We start from the raw sequence: 26415 nt of genomic DNA, 5'->3' as shown, positions 1-26415 counted from the left end.
TAAAACAGGATTGGTACTATGTTGTCAAAATCATCAGATTTAAATTTAATTAGTTTTGGTATCTAAATGCCTGGTTCAAAATGTTTGGCTAAAATCAAAACTTGTTGTCTTCATAACAAAACAAAACAGTTGCTTGGTCTGCTAACTGTATGCCTTTTGATATAAACGTTTCAATTCGGGTCCTGTCTATGTACTTTCAAACTTACAAGGTGTCAACAGATATTTTGTTTAAACCTCTAAGCATAGAAAAAGCACAATCTTTTAAAGGAACCATGCACCGCCTTTACCCTAGCATTTCACTAACACTAAATTTTCACGTCCTGCCTCTCAATCCACAAATACTCTGCCCAACTTCGCAACATTGCACAGATTGCTATTAACTTCAAATAGTTCAAGGGCTGTGAATATATATATAACATTTCTCACAACTTCAAACATCCTACAATATTACACAACCAGTGGGTTCTTATTGAACTTTATGCAGTATTAACGCTTAATGCAGTAGCCAAATTGCATGCAAAAAAATCCAAGAAATATCTTGCTCATCAGACTGTTCTTTAAATAGAAATATGGGCCCTTACTTATTCATCTGAACAGGCACATACAGCAATTTAATATCTCATCCAAATAATATTCCTGTACAATTCAGGAAACTGTACTTTAGTGGAGCCTGGGCCATTTACTCCAATCCTGGAGGACAATACAAGCTCCTGTCTTTCTGATTCAAGAAGAGAATACTATATTTGTGCCAACCTGATACCTAAGCTAAGTTACAATTGACATTTACTGCTGGATGACTCAAAACTATTGCCTCATTCACATACTCAATGCAATCAGAGCCACCAGCAGTTTGAATCTTACTAAATTTGATCTTGGTACATCAGCAAGTGTTAAATTAATGAGGCATTCAAAGTATTCAGAAATACATCAGGGAGAAGGTCAACATCATTCTCATCATCCAGTTTCATTCAACAAATATAAAATCCTGGCCAAATGCTGCTTGCAGTCAGGGGTGATTTATACTAACTACAATTATGGAGAATTTAATGCTCGTTATGAGTTCCATTCTTTGATAGTTGTTTTTCTGCGCCTCACTCAGCTTCTCCTTTACAGTTTAGCACAGAAACACATAAACGAACACCCAAGTTAAATGGATTAAAGAGATCCCTTCCTGATTCACTAAGATTCTGCAGATTTACCTCAGGGCCAGTATCGCCAACAGTTCCACGTGTGCCAGGGGGCCCAATAGGCCCAGGAAAACCAACATGACCCTCTTTTCCAGGAGGACCAACTGGGCCCGGAGGTCCCTAAAACAATATGACATGTTGTAATATTATACATGTGTCTTGCAACATGTAACATTGACAAGGCAAAATCGACAAACTGAGATGCAATTATTCTAGTTATCACAAGTTTTAGATAACATTCATTTTAAATGTGCGTCCTATATTCTAAGCACAGGAAACTCACTCTCTACTGAGACAGAAATGGTTTGTCAATGTTCCTGTGTGGGGATAACTCTGATCAAATTCACTAAGATCACAGCCCTAGCTCTCAAAAGACAGTATCAACAAACCAAAATAAAACAATATGATCATTTATGGAAAGCAGTTTTATTAGGCAACAGAAACAGGTATTAGATGGAGTCATACAATTATACAGCATGGAAACAGACCCTTTGGTCTAACTTGTCCATGCTGATCAGATATCCTATACTGACCTACTCCCATTTACTAGCATTTGGCCCATATTCCTCTGAACCTTTCCTGTTCATATACCCATTAGATGCTTTTTAAATGCTATAATTGTACCGGCCTCCATCACTTCCTCAGGCAGCTCATTCCATACATGCACCATCCTCTGCATGAATAAGTTGCCCCTTAGGTCTCGTTTAAAGTTTTTCCCTCTCACCTTAAACCAATGCCCTCTGTTTTGGACACCACTACTCTGGGAAAATGACCTTAGCTATTTATCCTATCTATGCCCCTCATGATTTCATAAAACTCTATAAAGGTCACCCTTTGGCCTCAGACACTCCAGGGAAAAAAAGCCCCAGTCTGTTCAAGATAATAAAATGTGAGGCTGGATGAACACAGCAGGCCTAGCAGCATCTCAGGAGCACAAAAGCTGACATTGCGGGCCTAGACCCTTCATCAGAGAGGGGGCTGGGGCGAGGGTTCTGGAATAAATAGGGAGGGAGGGGGAGGCGGACCGAAGATGGAGAGAAAAGAAGATAGGCGGAGAGAGTATAGGTGGGGAGGTAGGGAGGGGATAGGTCAGTCCAGGGAAGACGGACAGGTCATCTACTTCCGCCATCTACAATCCGATCCCACCACCCAAGACATTTTTCCATACCCACCCTTGTCTGCTTTCCGGAGAGACCACTCTCTCCGTGACTCCCTTGTTTGCTCCACACTGCCCTCCAACCCCACCACACCAGCACCTTCCCCTGCAACCGCAGGAAATGCTGCACTTGCCCCCACACCTCCTCCCTCACCCCTATCCCAGGCCCCAAGATGACTTTCCATATTAAGCAGAGGTTCACCTGCACATCTGCCAATGTGGTATACTGCATCCACTGTACCCGGTGTGGCTTCCTCTACATTGGGGAAACCAAGCGGAGGCTTGGGGACCGCTTTGCAGAACACCTCCGCTCAGTTCGCAATAAACAACTGCACCTCCCAGTCGCAAACCATTTCCAATCCCCCTCCCATTCTTTAGATGACATGTCCATCATGGGCCTCCTGCAGTGCCACAATGATGCCACCCGAAGGTTGCAGGAACAGCAACTCATATTCTGCTTGGGAACCCTGCAGCCCAATGGTATCAATGTGGACTTCACCAGCTTCAAAATCTCCCCTTCCCCCACTGCATCCCAAAACCAGCCCAGTTTATCCCCTCCCCCCACTGCACCACACAACCAGCCCAGCTCTTCCCCTCCACCCACGGCATCCCAAAACCAGTCCAACCTGTCTCTGCCTCCCTAACCTGTTCTTCCTCTCACCCATCCCTTCCTCCCACCCCAAGCCACACCTCCATCTCCTACCTACTAACCTCATCCCACCTCCTTGACCTGTCCGTCTTCCCTGGACTGACCTATCCCCTCCCTACCTCCCCACCTATCTTCTTTTCTCTCCATCTTCGGTCCGCCTCCCCCTCTCACCCCATCCCCCTCTCTGATGAAGGGTCTAGGCCCGAAACATCAGCTTTTGTGCTCCTGAGATGCTGCTGGGCCTGCTGTGTTCATCCAGCCTCACATTTTATTATCTCGGATTCTCCAGCATCTGCAGTTCCCATTATCACCCAATCTGTTCAACCTGTTCAGCCTGTTCCTATAGCTGAAACTCTGCAATCGCAGAAACATCCTTGTGAATCTTTTCTGAAACCTTTCATATTTAACAACATATTTCCACTGGCAGTGAGACCAGTCTTGAATGTAGTATTCTAAAAGTGGCTTCACTAAAACACCATACAGCCACAACATAACGTCCTAACTCCTAAACTCTATGTACTGACCAATGAAGGCAAGCACACCAAATCCCTTCTTCACCACATTGTCTAACTGCGACTCCACTTTCAAGAAACTATGTGGCTGCACCCCATGGTCTCTTTGCTTGGCAACACTCCGCAGGAACCTACTATTAATTGTATAAGTCCTGCCCTAGTGTGTCTTATCAAAATGCACTACCTCACATTTACCTAAAGCTAACTCCACCAACCACTCTTTGGCCCTTTGGCCCATCTGATCAAGGTCCGTTGTACTCTGAGGTAACCTTCATCACTGTCCACTACACCATCAATTTTGGTGTCATCTATAAACTTACTAATCGTATCTTCGACGTTCACATCCAAATCATTTACGTTAGTAACAAAAAGCAGTGGACCCAGCACCAATCCTTGTGACACACCTCTAGTCACAAGCCTCCAGTCTGAAAAACAACCTGCTAACATCACCTCTATCTCCTGCCTTCAAGCGAATTTTGTACACAATTGGCTAGCTGCCCCGGATCCCATGTGATCTAACCTTGCTAACCAGTTTACTATGCATAACCTTGTCGAACACCTTGCTGAAGTCCATATAGACAACGTCTACCACCTTGCCCTCATGAATTTTTTGATTGGTGAATCTTCATTGTCAGAGTCACGACTAAACAAATATTAAAAAAGAATTTGATGATCCAAGAAAAGAAAGTTGATGGCTTACAAAAGGAAACAGGGATTGCAATTTGAAAATGTATACTGTATAAAAGCACTACTAGTTGCCTATGTTATATATTTTGATTATGCCAGTTAGATTGATTACTTCATAGATTTTCTTGTCATCATTGACACTGGCTTTTGACAACATTTAAAGAAAGGAGTTTTAGAGCATATAAATATTTATAAATGAACATGATTCAAAATTGGGCTTGCATGATGACTCGGTGGTTCGCACTACAGCCTCACAACATCAGGAACCTGGTTCAATTCCAGCCTCAGGTCATTATCTGTGTGGAGTTTTCATATATTCTCTGTGTCTGTGTGTTTCCAGTTTCCTCCGGCAGTACAAAAATGTGCAGGTTAGGTAGCTTAGTCATGGTAAATGTTGGTTTATAGGAATTATGTGGGGGCTTGTGTCTGGGTGGGATGCTCTTTGGAGGGTCGGTGCAATATGAATGGTATCTTTCCACACTGTAGAGGTTTGTGATCAGTTGTTTATTACAATTGTAAATTCCTCAATACAGATTTCATCAAACTGTCCTAAAAGACCAAATTGTAGGCACTGGAACATAAACACAGTATAAAGCAAATGCTGACTTAGTGCAACTTTTAGGGGACTGAGGGAATGTATTTACAAGCTTCATTCTTTAAGTTTGAAACTATCATTTATCTACATTAAACTCCACAGATTGCTTTAGGTTATCAAAACATAGCACAGTTCTCTTTTTAATGGTGGTGATTGGGATGCCATAATGAAGAGTTCACGGGTGAAGGAAATGCAGCTCATGTCAAGGTGAAATTTTATTACTAAAAGTCATCGAGAAGATTGACTGGTTAGTAAGTTTGCAGTGGACAGTGAAGAAGATATAGTTAGGAACATTTTCCAAGGTTGAAACTCCTATTACAGAATTCTGGATTAGTTATTGAACCTGTATATTAGGGAGTACATGAATGCCATAAACGTACAATGTAGGAACAGGGTAAGGAAACACAGCCCCTCAAGCCTGCTCCACCATTCAATTAGATCATGGCTTATTTGATCATTGTACGTTACCCCTGTCCCTGATAATCTTTTACTGCTTTGCTCATCAAGAATTATACAGCTCTGCCTTAAAATTATTCAGGGAATTTGCTTCCACCACCTTTTGAGAAAGAGATTTCTGAAGACTCTCGGCCCTCCACGAGAAAGAAATATTTACCTATGCTGAAAACCCCTTAGTTTTAAACCATCTGCCCCAGTTCTGGATTCTCCCACAAGAGAAACATTCTTTTCATTTGCATCTTGTTTAGATCCTTCAAGATCCTTCAAAATCAGGGTACCTTTTACTCATCCAACCTTGGTGAATACAAGCCTCGCATTACCACCTTTCCTCATAAGAAAACTCACCTTTTCCTGAAATTGTACTGGTCTCATAAACCTTCTCTGAACTGCTTCTGAAGCATTGCCAGCCTGTTTTTTTTTTATTATTCATTCACTGGGAATGGCTAGGCGAACATTTATTGCGCATCACTAATTGCCCAGAAGGCAGTTAAGAGTCAACCACATTGCTGTGGGTCTGGAGTCTCATGTTGGCCAGACCAGGTAAGGATGGCAGTTTCCGTCTCTGAAGGACATTAGTGAGCCAGATAGGTTTTCCCTGACAATCAGCAATACTTCATGGTCATCATTGGGCTCTCATTTCCAGGCTTTTGCTGAATTCAAGTTCCATCATCGACCATGGTGGGATTGAAAACTGAATCGCTAAAAAATGACCTGGATATCTGGATTAACAGTCCAGTGATAATACCACTTGACCATTGTCTCCCCTCCTTCCATACACTACTCTGAATTTGAATAATTGCAGAAAGCCTACACATGTACAAGGGCAAATCTATGTTATTGAGCTAAGTAGAGTTTCAGCAGCCATAGTTCTGGGGTAATGAGCACACTGGCAGAGCTGACATTTTGCAGTGTAAGCCAAATTCATATGAATCTTCACAGAAGGAAATGGTGTTATGCTGCTCTAATGACTGCTACTGCACAAGAACTGAGGAAGTTCCAAATCAGGGTTTAAAGAAATTCACAGGTTCATAAATTCTGCATGTTCGATTAAACTTGGGCAAGATGAAATATACTTACTCGCGGACCAAATGGCCCTGGAATTCCAGGACCCCCCTGCTCTCCAGATGGACCCTAATAAGAGAAAATACAATTGGGTTTGCTTAATTCTTTGACTAGAAGGTGGATTCTGAACACCATTTTCTATTTCTGCATTTAATGCTCTCTGATTCTCTGCGTATTAATTTAATAGGCAGAACATGCTGTATGGATACAGATAGAAAGAGAAAACCAAGATGTGCATTTATCAAGAACATAATTACAAAGCAAGGCAAATATTATGTGGAAAATCAAACTTGGTTGCAAACATGGTAAAAACTCCTTTGAAGCGGGTTGGAAATAATAATTATTAGGGATTTAGTTACTTACAGGTGGACCAGGAAGGCCTTGTAAACCAGTAAACCCACGATGGCCTTTTTGACCTCGTTCACCCTGAATGCCGTTTTCCCCTTTGTCACCACGGGGACCTTGAGGGCCCTATGGAAATCAGTTCAAAATTAGAAATGAATTTCCCCAGAAAAGGAAATAGAAATTTCTGGAGAAATTTAGTAAGTCTGACAGCCTCTGTAGAAAGAAAAAGCAACGTTAGCATTAACGTAAATAATTATTCAAATTACAAGCATAATTTTTTTCAGCAATCAGTAGTAACTTAGAAAAAATGCTCTACAAGCCCCTCTCCCCCTCAAAGAATGTCTGGCCCAGATTGGTAACCACCATGGTGGGCTTCTGTTCATTGTAGCTGCTCATGGGCCTCGAGACATTTAAATTCAGTTCTCTTTTCTTTAGATGCAAAAACACTAATGGGCAGGGCCAGGGACAGAAATTACAGGCCCTCATGCCATTCCTGGACCAGGATCCAAGCCAGGCCCCAAGCCAAGCACAAAGGCCCCACTCCAGCATGTGGCCTCCAACCATGGCACAGCGACCACCCACCTGACCTCGGCACAGCAGGCCCCACAATGACCACAGTGAGCACCGGCCTGATTCCAGCACAGTGAGTAGGTCTTGCCCTTGACTTTCAACCTGAGCACAGCAGCCCCGCCCCTGACCCGAGCACAGCCGACCTCATAAAGCTCCAGGCTTCAGTTATTGGATCCTGATGTAACCCCGGTCCCAGATAGGATGAGGAGGCACTTTTTCAGTATTTTCACCTATTTTATTTAAGATTATCAATAAACTGGCCATTATACCTGAGTACATTATACCAATGGAGGTTCTGTGCAGTTTTTGCAAAATTATTTTTAAATTTAAAAATCAGGTTACTCAAGTGGTGGACTAGATTTTGGTTAATAAATGTTCATACTTTGTCTTAAACTTACTTAAACTGCACTAATCATACTGCAACATGTAAAAATAAGGAATACTTTTAAGCAAAAACATACTTTAAGAATGATGCTGTAAAATCATGTTCAATGCACGGTTCATGGCAGCTTTTATTTTGAAAACTGCAAAATTTTTACAAGCATAAAAAACAGAAGAAAGAAAATGCTTTTCAAAAGCACTACAATTCTGAATGCAGTTTGCCCCCAGATCATTGATTGTACTCAAAGTGAACACCTTTTTATATGACTGAAGAAAAAAAAGGAGATAAAGAAACAACTCTGCTTTTATTTCTGTATTAAATTCTTCAGCTAGCAATTTAGAAATAGCATGCGAAAACAATATTCATTTCAAAATATGCTTTGGGCTCACTGATTATTAAACATGGATTGCTTTTCATGTAAGATAATACCAAATGCGTAGTTTTAAGCTTGTATTAGAGCAATCCTGAAGTACCAGCTGAATGCCACCACATGAGTTTTATCCTTGCTATTTTAACAATAACATGATCAGTTCTGTTTTGTGTCAATGCCTTGGTAAAATAGGAATATGTCAATTTGAGTTAACAGAGCGTGGACCTGGAGGAACACAGCAGCCCAGGCAACATCAGAGGAGCAGGAGAGTTGAGTTTCGGATCAGGACCCTTCTTCAGAAATGGGAAGGGGAAAGGGAGCTGGGAAATGAATAGAAAGAGAGGAGATGTGTGGCTGGGGAAGATAGTTGGGATGGTGATAGGTCAGTGCAGGTAGGGAGTGGTGGAGATTGGTCAGTGGGATGGGTGGGATGGGTAGGTGGGAAAGAACATAGACAGGGTGTGTCAGGTCAAGGAAGCAGGGATGAAGGGGAGGTTTGGACATGGGATGAGGCTGGAGTTGGGGGAAAGATTTTAAAACTGGTGAATTCTATGTTTAGGCCATTGCGTCGTAGGCTCCCAAGATGGAACATGAGGTGTTGCTCCTCTAGTTTGCGGGTGGTGTCATTGTGACACTGGAGGAGGCCCAGAATGGACATGTCACCCAGGGAGTGGGAGGGAGAGTTAAAATGGTTGGCAACTAGATGGTGTTGTCATTTGTCGAGTACAAAGCGCAGATGCTCTACAAAACGGTCTCTGAGTATATGCATGGTCCCACCAATGTAGAGGAGGCCACATTGGGACCAGTGGATACAGTAGCTCAGGTTGATGGATGTGCAAGTGAACGCCTGTGGAAGGTTTGTTTTGGGCCTTGAATGGATGTGACAGGGGTGGTGTAGAGACAGGTGCAGCCCTTCCCCCAACAGAAAGTGTTCCAGGTATCCTACGAAGAGGCAGGCATAGCTTAGGCCAATGTGGATGCCCATGGCCAACTCCTTAAACTGCAGGAAGTGGGAGGAGTTGAAGGAGAAGTTGTTAAGGGTAAGGACAAGTTCTGATAAGTCAGTGAGGATGTCGGTGGAGGGGGATTGGTCAGGCCTGCAGGAGGGCTTTTAGGCTGGCTGTATGAATACAAGTGTACAGGCACTGAACGTCCATAGTGAAGATAAGGTATTGGGGGCCACGGAATTGGAAGTGTTGGAGGCGGTGGAGGGTGTGGGTGCTGTCCTGGATGTAGGTGAGAAGTTTTTGGGCCAGGGGGAAAAGACAGACTCAAGGTAAGTGGAGATAAGTTCAGTAGGGCAGGAGCAGGCAGAGACACTGGGTCAGCTGGGGCAGTCAGGTTTGTGGATTTTGGGAAGGGGATAGAAGCGGGCGGTGCGGGGTTGGGGAACGATGAGGTTGGAGCTGTGGGCGGGAGGTCACTTGAGGTGATGAGGTTACGGATGGTCTGGGAGATGATGCATTGGCAGTCAGGAGTGGGGTTTTGATCAAGGGGGCGGTAGGAGGAGGTGTCAGAGAGTTGGGGCCAGGCTTCAGCTATGTCAAGGTTAGTGCGCAATACCACTAGTGCACCCACCCAATCTGCAGGTTTGATGGTGAGGTTAGGGTGGGAGCTGAGATGCTTCATTAAGTTTTCATGTAATTCTGTATATTTTGCTGCAATTTCAGGGAGAGTTTCTGAATTATATGAAAGCTCAAGGGAATAATTCACAAAGCAAACATGTTTGTGTTGAGGAGTATATGCACATTATTCTGTCTTCTTTATTTGAATTAATATTCCCACGCAGTTTTTGCTGTAATATGTAAACTTCATTAGACTGACAATTTCCTATTATTTCAGTAATCAGTTTTTGTTACGCTCTAAGAAACAATGATTGTCTTTGCAAGTAATAGCCAATGACCTGAAATGGCAGCACAGTTTGCATTCAGCCTGATTTTCAGTTCTATTTAATTTGATAGTGAAGAAAAATGGGCCCCATAAAATTGCTGTTGATTCATGATGAGTTAATTTCACAAACTAATAGAAAAGACCAGATTCATCAGTTTCTTTGGAAAGAGGTATACAGTAAGTTTCATAATGTCTAATTTATAATGATGAATCAATATTTTACTCCCATTATTAATGCAGGATCAAAATACTGCAGCAATCTGAAATAAGAACAGAAGATGTTGAAACCGTTGACAAGAGCTAGCTAGAAATGTGGAGGAGAAAAGAAGAATTAATGATCAGGTTTGGTGGAAGGTCCTGAAGCTCAAATGTTGAACTGGGTTTTACAGGAGATGTATAAGATGGACTGCATTTAACAAAGGCCATTTCACAGTATTAACTTGATGTAAACAGCCTAAACATGCAGAGAGTTGAATTTCCACCCCTTAGTGAGAGAAGGTCCTGCCCTCCAGACCTGCTGGGAAACTTGATTATCTTATGGCAGCTGTAGTCGTGTGAGAAATCAGTAATTGGTATGGCTGGGACTCCCATGAGACCCTGGTCATGGTCACCAGGCAGCGTTAAGTCAGGGACTTGTTTGGAGAGGGATCAGGGAATCTGAGGTGGGATTAGTTTTGCATGGCAAGCAGACAGACACAAAGTAGGGTAATATCTTGGAGGGTGGTGTCCCTGATGTGCCAGATGGAAAAAGCTGTGAAAGACACAGACTGATCTGACTCATCTTGTTCACGTCAAAATGGAGCTCAGTATGATCTTCATGACCAAGTACAACTGTTTTTATCCTCGGGGGTGCATGGGTGCACAGAACACATTCTCCATCCCAAATGATGTGTGTTCTGTCCATCTTGCACCTTCTCAACTAAAAAAGCAGCCTTCTCACTGTGGCCCAGCCACCACAGCTCAATGCAGTTGTTTCCATCTTCAGACAGGTGGGACTTAAAACAAGACCTTTGGTTTAAAATTAGGACTCTGCCACGGTGCCAGAAAAAATCCCTATACTGCCCAGAGACGGTAGGAATTGCTGATGCTAGAGGATCTGAGATAATCTGATCTGATCCAAAACGTCAGCTTTCCTGCTCCTCTGATGCTGCTTGGCCTGCTGTGTTCATCCAGCTCTACACCGTGTTATCCTCTATACTGCCCAGGTTGTTATGGCAACAAAGGTGGACTGAGGGACCTAATTGGGTAATAATTAGTTATTTGAGAGCAGACAGGCTAGTGAATACATTTCCCATCCTGTGTTTTATGGGACCAGGTCAAGGAGTGGTGGGTAGGAATGTGATAGGCTAGCCATCTGATGTATTTTACATGTATCTTCCTCCCTGTCAAAAATACACCCAAGAGGGACAGTCATTAAATCCAGTGTGCTGGCTGTTTCTCTCTAAAACGATTCTACCAAACTTGCTAAATATTTGCAGCATTTTCTGTTCTAAACTGTTGCACGATACTGCTGTTCCAGAATTGCATCAGTAGATAATGCATGTTGATTGGTTTAACTTAAACATATAGCTGTTTGATAGTAGTGATATCCATATATAACAAAAGGTTTCACACTAGAATCTTTATACAAAGTGAATGAACTTAGAAAAAAATCTCTTGTTTATAATCTGTGAATTCTAGGTTCATGCTCTTGTGCACCTAAACATGTTTCATATTGAAAGGATGAAGGAGGCTTCAGCTTTTATTTATTTATGTACAGTAACTATGTAGAGAAAATGTTGTTGAAAAACTTTATTTTTAGGGACTAGTGTTAATTTCTTTTATGACTTTGAGGAAAACAACATCTTTTAATGTATTGGAGTTCAGTTCCTGCATTTGTAGCATAATATACATAACCTTCATGCATACAGATTGGTCCATATACCACCATGCTCTGCTCTGGCAAGTCACATAATATTTCCATTACCTAAAACCAGTCAACCCTTTAAATGCATTATGTGTTTCTTATAAAACTCAGTTTTGGACTGGACTTGCATTAGCATTGCCAAAGCGTTTTCAAAGTAAAGTTGTGAAATTCCTCAGTGAAGAAAGGCTTTCAGCCTACCATTCCATGACTAATGGAACACAAACAGATTAATGACTCCAGCACACATCTCTACCACCTCAACCTCAGTCTCAAACCAAATTCTCAAATGTGAAATCATTTTTAGTCTTGTAATTCTCAGGCGCATTGGGTGCAATTGAATAATTCCTGCATTGCACCAAGACGATGGTCTGGGACCCTGAATGGGGATGGTCTATGATCAAATGAGAATCCATGCATCACCTCCCCAACTCACTCTGACTAAGTGAAGAGGGAGTCAACGTTGGCCTTCCCAACTAGTGACAAATTGAGGTCTTTAAGTGGCCAATCAATGGTTTCATTTCAGAAGTATTCTCCAAGCAGTAGCAGTGTTCCTGCCAAATGGATATGCATTAGCAGCCTCAGATGTGAGTGGGCTTTGAGGAAGGTTGTGAGCTACTCATTTAAGTATTCTTAAATGCTCCTGGAGGCAGGCTCTTTGTCTTTTAAGACATGGAAACCCAGCTGACAGGCTGTCAAATGTCTGATCAACACACATAATCCTGAAATAGCCACAGGATTGTTTATCATGCATTTTCCAGGGATGGATGGACGTGGAGAAGAGAGTACTGCCACAACAAAAAAATTCATCCCATTGTTTTTGTGATAAGTGAGATGTACATTCTTCCAAAAATCTCAAGAGTGATAAGCTGATGGTCATATCAGTGATAAACAAATATATTCTGATTGTTGTTGAAGATTGTATTCAATTTAAATGCATGCAATAACTGGGATACAATGACATTTCATGAATCCGAGTGAATCTAGATGTCAGCCAGAGTGAATCCATGCATTCATTCTACAAATACTGAATAATAAGCAACTTACTGGTAGTCCCCGCCCTCCAGCTCGTCCAGAAGTTCCAATTGGGCCATGAGAACCCTTTGAGGAAAGGAAGAGTTATCTTTACAAAACTAACATTTCTTATTCAAGAAGATTGGTATTACTTCATGGATGAATACATTTAAAGGCAGGGAGATTTCAACAACTCTATGAGGTTGTTTTTACTTTTGACACTGGGTGCCATCACCGGCGGTGGTGAAAGCCCATTTAATTCTCCTTTCTGTGTAGGTCAAAAAAAAGAGAAAGTGAATAGCTTTTGTAAAGGAGATGGGTGACCATTATCCCTGGTCCCTACGCAGGTCTGAAACTTAACACTTTACCATGTATAGTTTTGGCTGTCAGCTAACTCTTATATTCTCAGTGGTTTCTCAGTGTCAGTTCCTTTGTGTACGCGTCTCAAACTGTGTTGCAATATCAAAACTGTTCATAATAAGTTAACTGAGCCTACACTGTGACAGCCATTAAAGTAACACTTAAATTTTGCTACCAGAAGACGGTGTAGATAGGCTCCCATTTGACTCAACCAAAAAGATTAATACTCAAATAAAGATTGGAATTGTAACATTTTCAGTTCAGTAGCATAACCTTTCAACAAAAAAACATGGAGAGTACATGTAATATTTAATCTTTATTCCTGAGTATATCAATGTTTCAGTGGCTTACACATACCAGAATCATTCTGTGACCAAGATATTTCATCTACAGTTATTTCAAATTCCTGTTCTACATTGTTCATGAAATTATTTGCATTTTGATACACGTTTATCAGACATGAGTATTTTTCTTACTTTGTTAGTGTTGATAAAATAATGCGATTATAACATGGGGTTGGGGTGATACCGGTTTTTTCCTCCATTTACAACAACAAAAAAAGACATTCAATCACTGTAGAATAGACTGCCTCTGACGCTTGCTGGAACTGATGTTTTTGCGAATAACTGGGGAGGTAGGAGGGATTTTAAACTGAATAGCAGGGGCAAGAGATCAAATTTGGAAAGACATGGTAAATCAACATGGGAAATTGCAAACATGCAGTGACAAGAAAGGATGGAGCATATGAATCCAACAACCAACTAATAAATACAAATTTACAAAGACAGTAAAATGTTAAATCTTAGGGCTCTGTATGAGAGTGCACATAGCATTTGAAACAGAGGAGCTGAGAATGCAAATATAAGTTAACTATAATCTGGTAGCTGTTACTGAGACATGTTTACAGAATGACATAGATTGACCGTTGAACTTTGAAGGGTACAGGACACAGGAATATAGGGCACAGGAATGATAGAAATGTAGGGAAATGCGCAAGGGTGGCTCAGCTTAAATAATGGTGCTATTAACGCAATAGAGAGGGGTGACCCAAATTCAGGAAAACAAGATATAGAAACAATTTGAACAGAGGTGAGAAGTGCTAAAGGCAAGAAGTCACTTGTGGGAGTTATTTACAGATGCCCAAATAGTAACCATATGGTATGGTGAAGTTTAAAGAAAGAAAAAATAAAAGCTTGTCAGAAAGATGCAGCAATAGTAAAGAAAGATTTTAATCTACATATTGGCTGTTAGAATTATTTTCAGGATGGTTTCTTGAAATGGCATTTTCCGGAGCTGACCAGGGAGCAGGCTGTACGATACATGGGTTGAGCCATGAAATTGGATTAATTAATGGTCTTACAATGCAGGCACCCGAGGTAGCAATGTCTATAATACAACTGAATTTTACATTCAGTTAGAGGAAGAGAGAAGTGGGTCTGAGACTACTTCTTAAAAAAAGTAGGAAATTTTTGAAGAGAACATAAAAATCAGGGATGGCTAAACTGAAATTATGATAAAGGATAGGTAAATAGAAATGCTGAGTCAGATATTTAAGGGGATATTTCAGAATTTGCAAAATAGATCAATTCAAATGAATAAGAAGAATTCCAAGGGATGCAACCATCATCCAGTTTAACAAAAAAAATGTTAAAGATAGTATCAAGCTAAAAGCAAAAGCAGAAAGTTGTGCAAAGATAATTCCTTAAAAGTGGAGTCACAGGTAGACAGGGTGGTGAAGGTGGTGTTTGGCATGTTTGCCTTTATTGGTCAGAACATTTAACATCAGAGTTCAAATATCATCTTGTGGCTCTATAGGACATCAGCAATGCCAGCTTTAGAATATTGCATACAATTCAGGTCCCCCTGCTATAGGAACGATAGTGTTAAACTTGAGGGGGTGAAGAAAAGATTTACAAGGATGTTCTGGGACTTGAAGGTTTGAGCTATAGGGAGAGGCTGAATAAGCTAGGATTTCTTCCCCTGGAGCATAGAAGGCTGAGGGGTGACCTTAAAGAGATTTACAAAATCATGAGGGGCATAGATAAGCTGAATGGCCAAGATCTTTTTCCTAGGATGGGGGAGTCCAAAACTAGAGGGCATAGATTTAAGGTCAGAGGGGAAAGATAGAAAAAGGGTCTGAGGGATAACTTTTTTAAACAAAAGAGTGGTGGAATGAGATGCCAGAGTAAGTGTGGAAGCAGGTACAATTACAACATTTAAAAGGCAGCTGCTTGAGCATACAAATAGGAAGGGCTAGAGAGATAATGGGCCAAATGCTGGCAAAGGGGACTAGGTCAGATTGGGATGGCTGGTCAGCGAGGATGAGGGCTGGACTGAAGGGTCTGTTTCCATTTGGTATGACTCAATGACAAGTGGCAGATCAGAAGATTGGATGTAGAAACATAGAAAACAGCAAAGAATGACAAAAAGAATAAGGAAGGAAAGAAGTATGAGAGAAAGCCAGCCAGAAACATTTTTTTAAAATGATAGAAAGACTGGAGAATTAATAACTAAAACTAAAATCATGGCTGATGAATTGACTGTACATTTTGCGTCTATTTTCAGTCCAGGGGATGTAGGTAACATCCCAGAAACAGCTATAAATCAGAAAACGGAAGGGAAGGAAGAATTCATGAAAATCGCAATCACCAGAGCAGTAGTATGAGTAAATTGTCAGAGCTGTGGGCTGACAAGCATTTGGGCCTGATGAACTCTATCCTCAGCTCTTAAAAGTAGCAGCAAGTAAGCTTGAAGGTGCATTTTTAAAAAGTTTTCTAAACACCCTTGATTTGGGCATGATTTCTTCAGATTGGAACAAAGTTATTGTAAATTCTTCATGCTGAAAGGGAGACAGAAAACAGGAAACTACAGGCCAATTAGCTTAATACCTAGTAAAATGCTGAATCTTGTTATTAAAGAAATAGTAACAGTACGTTTGGATAAGTTCAAAGTAATCATGCCAAATCAATGTAGTTTTGTGAACGGGATATCACATTTGACCAATCTATTTGAATTATGTGGGGATGTGACTATGTATGGATAAAGGGGAACAAATAGTCTACTTAGATTTTCAGAAGGCATTTGATAAGGTACCTCATCAAAGCTCATTGTTGAAAATAAAATAAAGTGGTGTGGGGCTAGCATATTGGCATGGATACAAGATTGGCTAGCTAATTGAAAACAGAGAATAAAAGTAAAATAAAAGTAGATTGGCAAGATGTAATGAGTGGTGTGCCACAGGGGTCAGTGCTGGATCTCAATTATTTACAATTTGTAGAAATGCCACAGATGACGGGTTGGAATGTGTAATTATCAGATTTGCTGATAGCACAAAGACACGTAGAAAACTAAGTTGCGAAGGCGACATAAAAAGATTGCAAACAAATACAAATAGGTTACCCAGGTAGGCATAGATGCAGCAAATGAATATAATATGGCGAAAATGTAAAGTTGTCCATTTTGGAAGGAAGATTAAAGAAAAGCATACTATCAAAATTGTGATAGATTGCAGAGCTCTGAGACGTGGAGGCATCTGAATGTGCTGGTGCATGCATTTCAAAGGTCGGCATGCAGGTACAGCAAGTCACTGGGAAAGCTAGGAAAGAAGGGGTGCTGAATATAAAGGTATGGAGCTTATGTTTCAGTTACGTACAGGACTGGTTAGAATCCTTCTGGAGTACTGTGCACAGTACTGGTCACCTTATTTAAGGAAGGAGTAATTCCATTGGAGATGGTTCAGAGAAGGTTTACTTGAATAATACCTGAAATAGGTATGTGGTCTGATGAGAAAACAGTATACCGGCTAGGATTTATCTGCTGGAGTTCATTAGAGCAAGAGATGACATAAAATCCTAATGGTCTTGACAGAATAGATATAGAGAGCATGTTTTCTTTTATGAGAGAATCTAGAACAAGAGATCACCATTTAACAATTGGGGTTGCCCACTTAAAACAGAGATTAGGTGATTCTGTTTTTTTTTCCTCAGAAGTCTTTGGAATTCTTTCCCAAAATCATGGCAGCATATTTTTAAGGCAGGCAGGCAGGCAGGCAGTGTCTTGTTCTGCATGGGGTTGCAAACTTCTCAGGGGCTGGCAAGAATGTGGATGTGAGATCAAAATTGCATCAACCATGATCATATTGCATGGCCGAGCAAATCCAAAGGGCTGAATAGCCTATTTCTGTTCCTGGTTCACACAACTGCAAGTTTGTTTTGGCTTTACTGCTAAGGAAATGCACCCAGATAAAAATGCTGCCATTTGAAATAGTGAATGAATGAGGAACTTACCATTTCACCTCTAGGACCAGGTTCTCCAGTTGGACCAATAGGACCTGGAGCCCCAGGACCACCTTGTACACCTGGAACACCTGCCGGCCCTGGATCACCACGATCACCCTGTGCAAAAAAAAAATAAAACCATAAGAATAGAGGAAAATAAGAAAACAGAAGCAGGAATTTGTCACTGGGCCGTGGGACCTGCTCTGCCCTTCACTAAGTTATGGCTAATCTCTGAATTTCCCTTAATTTCTCTTTTCTGCAATTTTGCTCAACTACCCAGAAATCCAAAAATGCTGCAATCTGTCTTGTATATACCAGTGACTGAACATTCTACAACTCTCTGGGATAGAGAATTCCAAAGATTAACCGTCCTCTAAATGAAAATATTTCCCTAATCTTAGTCTTCAATGGCCAACTTTCCAATCTCTCCAAGAATGATCTCAGCATCACATCACATCAAGCCTCCTCAGAACCCATATGTGTTTCAATGTGTGCACAACTGTCATTCTTTCAAACTCTGGAAAACAATTATTCAAACTCCCTTCAATCCACAACCCTCTCACCCAGGAATTAATCTAGTGAAATTTTAGCAATCCTTCTCGAAGGTAAAACCTTTGGTATGGAGATCAAACTGTATACAACAGTCTAAGTCCATTCTAGTTAAACCACATTGTAATAAAAGTTAACATGCAATTTGTCATTCAAACTGCTTGCTATACCTGCCATGTTAACTTTGAGTTTGTATACATGGACACCCATTTTTTTCTGAACAACTTTCACCCATTGAAAAAAAATTTCCCATATCTATTCTTCCTAATAAGTGAATAAGCTCATATTTCTCAATTTTTTCTCTATCATCTCTTAAAGGTATTTACAATTTCCCCATTCAATTAACATATCTCTAACGTGTTACAGACGTTTTGGGTCAAATTTACAGTCTGGGAGCAGAACCCAGCTTTGGGGTGAATTTAATGTTCCAACTGTGTCACTGGACTGTGTCACTATCACTCTGTTAGTTTAAAAAGTAAACAGGCAAGTTGCTAGAAGGTGAGCCCGGTACAAATTTAGAGATTCTGAGACCTCCAGGAGATAGAGGTCACCTGCCTGGTGCCAGTGGCAAAGAATAGGATAAGTAACTCCTTATAAGGGCAGGAGTCTAGTAAGCTGGATAATGACCATGGGCTACAAGGTTAACTCCCGTACTCGCGACAGTTCAAATTCAAACCTCTGATTGGAAGTAAAAAGCTGCCAGTAAGATTTATTTAGGTCCTTCTATAAATCCAACTGCTGTGTTTCTATGTTCATAGAACTGTTTGAGCTCACCAGAATAAAATTTGATTTCCAGAATGCAAATGGGCAGGCCACTTAACAGGCTCCTCATTAAATTCACATAGCCATTAAATGATAGCAAACAAGGTTCCTGCACCCTCGCTATTCAGATCAGCCCTTGCAAAATTCAAAACTCACCTGGAGGTGCTAGGATCCAGGCACAACCATGAGGACTGCAATTTACAAATCTCGCCCGCCTAAGAACCCGACTGTGTCCACTTTTGAAAATCTTGCATTTCATCAGAGTCTATTTTTTCCACCTAACTTTGCATTTCCAGCATTACACTTGGCCCCTTCATTTATTTATTGTTAGAGTCTGTAAATAGCTCCAGACACAGCATTGATCTTTGTATTACTCTATTGAGAATGGTCATGAACCAGAAAATACACCATTGATTCCTCATCTGGTTTTAGGCATTTAACCAAAACTATCTCTGTCAATACCCAATCTTATTAGCTCTGAACTTGTGTAAGAAACTGTATATGAGGCATCTTATTAAATGCTTTTTAAAAATCCAAGATCGGTTAACAGATGAAAATGACAGTGTATAGTTCAAATCTTCATTTGCAATTCTTTGTTATGTCCTTTATTACGTAGTTTCTATCAATATTTTAACACTATCTAGAAAAATGGTTAATTTGTGGATTATACAAATATTTTACCGGATCTCCTGGACGACCGTCTCGCCCAGGGGTGCCATCAATTCCTGGCATACCCTAGGAGAAAAAGAGAAAAAGTAATTACTAGAAGCACGCACTTCTAATGCAGTCCTGAGCATTGTTAGAATAGCAGTCAGATAAAACTTTAAAAAGAGAATCAAAAGAACTGCGGATGCTGTAAATCAGGAACAAAAGCAAAGTTGCTGGAAAAGCTCAGCAGGTCTGACAGCATCTGTGGAGGAGAAATGAGTGTTAACGTTTCAGGTCCGATGACTCTTCCTCTGAACTCAGTTTTGAGGAAGGGTCACCGGACCCAAAACGTTAACTCTTTTTTCTCCTCCACAGATAAAACTTTAATCTGAGAGCCTGGGGCAGATATTTCTGAAGTTGGTCCAACTCTTGGGGCCAATAGCAGGCAAAAGTTAAGCCCTCCGCGTCTCCCGCATTTCCCGCGACACATCCCTCACACCCCGCCCCCGCCACAACCGCCCCAAGAGGATCCCCCTCGTTCTCACACACCACCCTACCAACCTCCGGATACAACGCATTATCCTCCGACACTTCCGCCATCTACAATCCGACCCCACCACCCAAGACATTTTTCCATCCCCTCTCCTGTCTGCTTTCCGGAGAGACCACTCTCTCCGTGACTCCCTTGTTCGCTCCACACTGCCCTTCAACCCCACCACACCCGGCACCTTCCCCTGCAACCGCAGGAAATGCTACACTTGTCCCCACACCTCCTCCCTCACCCCCATCCCAGGCCCCAAGATGACATTCCACATTAAGCAGAGGTTCACCTGAACATCTGCCAATGTGGTATACTGCATCCACTGTACCCGGTGCGGCTTCCTCTACATTGGGGAAACCAAGCGGAGGCTTGGGGACCGCTTTGCAGAACACCTCCGCTCAGTTCGCAACAAACAACTGCACCTCCCAGTCGCAAACCATTTCCACTCCCCCTCCCATTCTCTTGATGACATGTCCATCATGGGCCTCCTGCACTGCCACAATGATGCCACCCGAAGGTTGCAGGAACAGCAACTCATATTCCGCCTGGGAACCCTGCAGCCATATGGTATCAATGTGGACTTCACCAGTTTCAAAATCTCCCCTTCCCCTACTGCATCCCTAAACCAGCCCAGTTCATCCCCTCCCCCCACTGCACGACACAACCAGCCCAGCTCTTCCCCCCCACCCACTGCATCCCAAAACCAGTCCAACCTGTCTCTGCCTCCCTAACCGGTTCTTCCTCTCACCCATCCCTTCCTCCCACCCCAAGCCGCACCCCCGGCTACCTACTAACCTCATCCCACCTCCTTGACCTGTCCGTCTTCCCTGGACTGACCTATCCCCTCCCTACCTCCCCACCTACACCCTCTCCACCTATCTTCTTTACTCTCCATCTTCGGTCCGCCTCCCCCTCTCTCCCTATTTATTCCAGTTCCCTCCCCCCATCCCCCTCTCTGATGAAGGGTCTAGGCCCGAAACGTCAGCTTTTGTGCTCCTGAGATGCTGCTTGGCCTGCTGTGTTCATCCAGCCTCACATTTTATTATCTTGGAATCTCCAGCATCTGCAGTTCCCATTATCTCCAAAAGTTAAGCCCTAATGTCTTGTCCCAAATCCCCGCAGGAGAAAGGAGGGGAGGCATGCATAATAAGACTGGAAACTTGAGCTCAAGGCCATGGGAAATTAACGTCACTAGTCAAACAGACTGTGCTCTTGATGTTCCGAATGTTTTAAGTAGCATTATTAGAGTCACAAATGAATGAAGGAGATGCAAACACTTCTGAAGGGTAGCTAAAATCTGTCAACTGTCATCATCTGAGGCTACTTCAATTGTCAACCCTTGGCCTTAATTTATTCACAGGATGTGGGTATCACTGGCTAGGCTAGCATTTATTGAACATCCCTGTTGGCAGTCAAACACATTGCAGCGGGACTGGAATCACCTTTAGTCAAGACCAGGTAAAAACAGCAGTTTCCTTTCCAAAGGTCAAAAGTATTTCAGATGGATTTTTCCTGACATTCACAATGTCTTTACGGTCACCATTACACTCTTTTTTTCTACTGAATTCAAATTCCATCATCTGCCATAACGGGACTTGAACCCAAATCCTTAGAACATTTCCTGGGTCTCTGGATTACTCATTTAATGATAATACCACTCAACTACCACCTCCCCTTCATCAAACCTTTAGATATTTTCCCATCAACCTCTGGAACAAGTGAAACTTGAGCCTGGGCCTCCTGAAGCAGGAGTAGGGACATGACCAGTGCTCCACAAGGGTGCTCAATAACCATTTAAATTTTGTTTTCTAATTTTTAAAGTATCTTTTATTTAACCTATTTTTCTAATCAACCTGTTCGGAGTTGTTATTACACATCAATGGAGTGGGTGGGACTTGAACCCAGGCCTCCTGGTCCAGGGGTAAGAACACTATCACTGTACCACAAAAAGGCCCCTATCAACCCTATAAACATGGCAAAAAAAAACCAAGCTGAAGTCGTCATTTTAAGAAAACACACACAGCTAGAGTACATTGACAGAAAGGCTGTCTGGAGATGTTTAGAAAGAAAAAAATCTGTTCATGTTTTCTTTCATACAGAACTTGAGTATTGTCAAAAAAAGACACATTTTGTCAAAACTTTTCACCTTACATTCATCAAGATAATTGACAAGAAAACAAATTCCAGGGGAAAAGAATATTTAAACTGTATAAGTAGAAAGTGCCCATTGTTTGGTAAATGGAATCTGATTGGTAGAGCTTAGGTGTTTAAGTTTTAAACCAGGTCTGTTGGTCAGAGTTCTGGCCCAGAAATGAACCAGCAAATGCCTATCAACTATTTTGCAAATTGTTCTGATCAGTGCAAGATGAAAAGCTTTTACAAAGTCTGTCTTTTTATAGCGATTCTCAAGTATTGTGCTACTAAATGATTGGTTTCAGAGTTTGTTCTATTTCTCTAATGCTGTTATTATATCATAGCCCATTGCGAATGCTTGGCTGGGTGTGAAAAGCTCTAAAAGCACTTTTCTGTGTTGGGGAGGGGAGATTGTGCTCGTACATTGATTGTCCATTTTAAGAGACTGTTAAAGAGTTAGCTAGCATTGATATGGCTACCGAGCAGAAGTTTGATTTTTGTATACTGACCTTTTGAGGGAATTTTAAATCTTTGAATGGGTTTCAAAGAATGAGAGTTTTCTTGTGTCAAGTGTGCATGAGTGAGAGATCCCATCGACGGTTACAAGTGCAATTCCTTTTCCACCTCCACAGGTATTACACGATCTGCCTGTAGTTGATATTGCCACTACACTGCGGCAATCCAGATGGCATGGGACATGAGTAGCCATGGAGAAGGCTTGAGGAGTACGGTTTAGTAGGGGCCTGTAGTTTTGACGTATAACATGGAGGTGTGAACAGTTATGTAGGTGGCATGAGAACATGAGATGGCATAGGGATTAGGTGTCATCTAGTTAAGTGATCAGAGGACTCTGAAGTGGAATGGGATATGATGTGGCATGAAGTTACCATGGGAGTATGAGTGATCATGGAATTGGAATGGGGAAGATAAAGAATTATGGGAGTTAGGTGAAGGGTATGAAAGCACACCAGACTGGGTGAAAGTGATAAGGGACATGGAGATGAACAAGGTAGGGCGACAGCTAGAGGACTTATCTGCCTCTTAAAGAATTGGGACAAACTCTTCAAGAACTGAGATGGGCCTTGTCACCAGTCCTTCATGGCACTATGCCTCTCCCAGAAATGGCAGGCTTAGCTCAGTCATGCTCTGGCGCCTAGCTCCCAACCTGTACAGTGGAACCTGCCTTTCGTTGTATGAGTTCCATGGAGGTGAGCCTGCCAAGTTCGGTTATTTGACAACTCAGGATACCCACCTCCAGTGACAACATTCTGGCTCGGTTTTGTCCTCTCAGATATATTTAAAAGACCACTCAGGACTATTTTGAGGAATTGTAGAGCAGAATTTACCAATGTGTTAGCCAATCATTATTATCAATCAACTTCACTTACACAAATTATCTGATCACTATCATGTTGCTGCTTATGGTATCTAGCTATGCTGGTATGAGCTGTTAATGTTCTGACATGGTAACAGCCACTTCAAACTTCAAAAGAATTCTGAAAGCTGTATAGCACTCTGGGATGTCCTGAGGTGGCAGGAGGTGCTTTATAAATTCAACTCTTCTTTTGTTTCCAAATGAACGAGCGACGGTAACAGTTGGAATTTTTACAGCATAAATCTGTTTAAAAAGTCAATTGATGTGAAGATTTACTTACGTCCTGACCCAATTCTCCGGGAGGGCCACGTGATCCCTGTGGACCAATTGGGCCTGAAGGGCCTCTTTCACCAGGAGTTCCTGTTGGTCCTATTTTTCCAGGTTGACCCTGAAAATCCAACAAAGAAAAATAATCATACTGTTGTCAGTTTTACCCAACTACAGTAGGAACATAGGAACAAAAGTAAACTATTCAGCCCATCGAGCCTGCCCTACCATTCAAAATGATCATGGCTGAATGAGCACTTCGATGGATTTAACCCACCCCATCCCCATGACCCTCTCTGTCAAAGGTAAACAGAGATCTATCAATCTCTACCTTCAACAGATTTTAAGACTGAACTTCCGCATCCCTCTGTTTGGTGAGCCAAGTCTGGTGAACATTCACTATACTCCCTCTGTGGTAATAGTATCTTTCTGAAGATAAGGACACACAATTACACCAAGCGAGGTCTAACAAAGCTCCTGCACAATGGAAGAAAAATGTCACTTCTCTTGTACTCAAATCCCATTGGGCTAAAATTCAATATCTTCCTGCATCAGCACAGAGTGGACAACTCAAACATTGTAATAACAAAAAGAGCTTTCATATTTCTGAGTAGATTAAGTTGCAAAATCAAATGCAGGGAGACTCATATTCTAAACAGTTTGGACATTTTTTCTCACAAAATTTATTAGAAGTAATGTTAATTATGTGTTGACCATCTGCTTCTATCAAGATCAATAAATGCACCAGACAGCACACTTATCAGTGATCATGGGAACTGCAGATGCTGGAGAATCCAAGATAATAAAATGTGAGGCTGGATGATCACAGCAGGCCCAGCAGCAGTGCTCCTGAGATGCTGTTGAGCCTGCTGTGTTCATCCAGCCTCACATTTTATTATCTAGCACATTTATCAGGCTGGAGGATTACTTCACATGACCAGTTCCAATTTTGATGGACTATCGTCAACTTGTCCAATTTAGGAATTGTGCCTCCCTTTAAATAACCTACTGAAGCACCACGTATCTGAATCTCACTGTAGCCCCCACCCAGATCTGGAGCTCATCTACAACTTTTACCTTGAATAGTGCAGCAGTGCCCTCTTTCTATTGCATGATGCAAGTACCACAATGGACAATCAGGTAACGTATTGTTATCCTGCAACCATTAGATCTTCTCTATTTCCTGATTTCTGCAATCATTGAACACATTTTAGGTAGCTGATTTCTTAATAAAATTGGGCAGTGGAAGCTCACAAGCAAAAAAGCAACTGATTCCCAACCTACTGTTGTCTCCAGTGACACACAATGGGAGCTCCCTCAACACTAAGAAAATCAAGTTTGTATGCCCGCTACCCTTATCACAATCTATTAATGAGATGACTGATGTGTCTGAATCTACTTTTGTGGTAAATAGATTCTTTAACAAAGCAGTGTTGCCATTAAAATAATTTTTGACAACAGTATTAAGTAACCATGCATTTGTAAAGAAACTGCAATGTGCATGGAGTCAGAATATCATCATCTTGGGTCACGTTGGGGACAGTGCAGAGGGCTGTTCTAGGTTACAAAGGGACATTGATAGGATGCAGGGCTGGGCTGAGAAGTGGCAGATGGAGTTTAATCCTGAAAAGTGTGAGGTGATTCATTTTGGAAGGGCAAACTTGAAAGCAGAATGCAGGGTTAACGGAAAGATTCTTGGCAGTATGGAGGAGAAGAGAGATCTTGGGGTTCATGTTCACAGTTTTCTGAAAGCTGCCACCCAGGTGGATGGAGTTGTTAAGAAGGCGTATGTTGTGTGTCTTTCATTAATAGAGGGATTGAGTTCAAGGGCCGTGAAGTTATGCTGCAGCTGTACAAAAGCCTGTTTCGGCCACATCTGGAGTATTGTGTCCAGTTCAGGTCACCTCATTTCAGGAAAGATGTGGAAGCATTGGAAAAAGTGCAGAGGAGATTTACTAGGATGTTGCCTGGAATGGAGGGAAAGTCTAATGAGGAAAGGTTGAGGGAGCCAGGACTTTTCTCTTTAGAACAACGAAGGATGAGAGGTGACTTGATAGACATGCACAAAATGATCAGAGGTATAGATAGCGTAGACAGCCAGAGACTTTTTCTTGGGGTGGCGGTAGCTTTTATGAGGGGATATAGTTTTTAAGTGACAGGAGGTAGATATCGAGGAGACGTCAGAGGTAGGTTCTTTACTCAGAGAGTGGTAGGGGAATAGAATGCATTGCCAGAGAGGGTAGTGGAATTGGCCTCATTAGGGACATTTAAGCAGCTATTAGATAGGCATATGGATGATAGTATAAGGTAGCGGTGGAGGTTAGATAGACCTTAGGTGTTGGGTAAAAGTTCGGCACAACATCATGGGCCAAAGGGCCTGTACTGTGCTGTAGTGTTCTATGTTCTATGTTCTATGTTTTTCTGATAGATAAATAGTGCTTTTGGTTCTTACATACTAATGAAACTTACAATTACATATAAAGAAATGTAAAAGATTTAGCAGGGTTCATTTGTGATTGTGTGGCAAAAGCCAGTGCAGCCAACTGCAAAGTAATGCTGGATGAAACAAAGCTTCTTTTGGGTGGATCTGTTCTATATCTTAGTAAACTACATCAATGCATTAATGGACAGTGTGAAACTGGACAGGTCCGTGATGGCACACTGATGCTTTGCATTTTACTGCCTCATGTAAAAATTGAGTCAAAGATGAGAAAAAGCATAAAAC

At 41.7% G+C, this 26415-nt stretch overlaps 1 protein-coding gene across 1 annotated transcript in view; it reads right to left on the bottom strand.

Annotated features, from left to right (window-relative positions):
* col5a2b (collagen, type V, alpha 2b) overlaps positions 1–26415 on the bottom strand; it is a 273485-nt gene that overhangs the window by 16839 nt on the left and 230231 nt on the right. Inside the window, exons 44-50 of the mRNA XM_048534084.2 lie at positions 23704–23811; positions 19408–19461; positions 17425–17532; positions 12812–12865; positions 6668–6775; positions 6320–6373; positions 1200–1307 (exon numbers count right to left, since the gene is read on the bottom strand). Coding sequence (XP_048390041.1) covers positions 1200–1307; positions 6320–6373; positions 6668–6775; positions 12812–12865; positions 17425–17532; positions 19408–19461; positions 23704–23811 — 594 coding nt within the window. The remainder of the gene's footprint in view (positions 1–1199; positions 1308–6319; positions 6374–6667; positions 6776–12811; positions 12866–17424; positions 17533–19407; positions 19462–23703; positions 23812–26415) is intronic.

Source organism: Stegostoma tigrinum, chromosome 7 (genome assembly GCF_030684315.1).
Source record: "Stegostoma tigrinum isolate sSteTig4 chromosome 7, sSteTig4.hap1, whole genome shotgun sequence".
NCBI classification, from domain to species: Eukaryota; Metazoa; Chordata; class Chondrichthyes; order Orectolobiformes; family Stegostomatidae; genus Stegostoma; species Stegostoma tigrinum.
The sequence above is the reverse complement of the archived record's forward strand: the minus strand, read 5'-3'. Positions and strand labels throughout refer to the sequence as shown.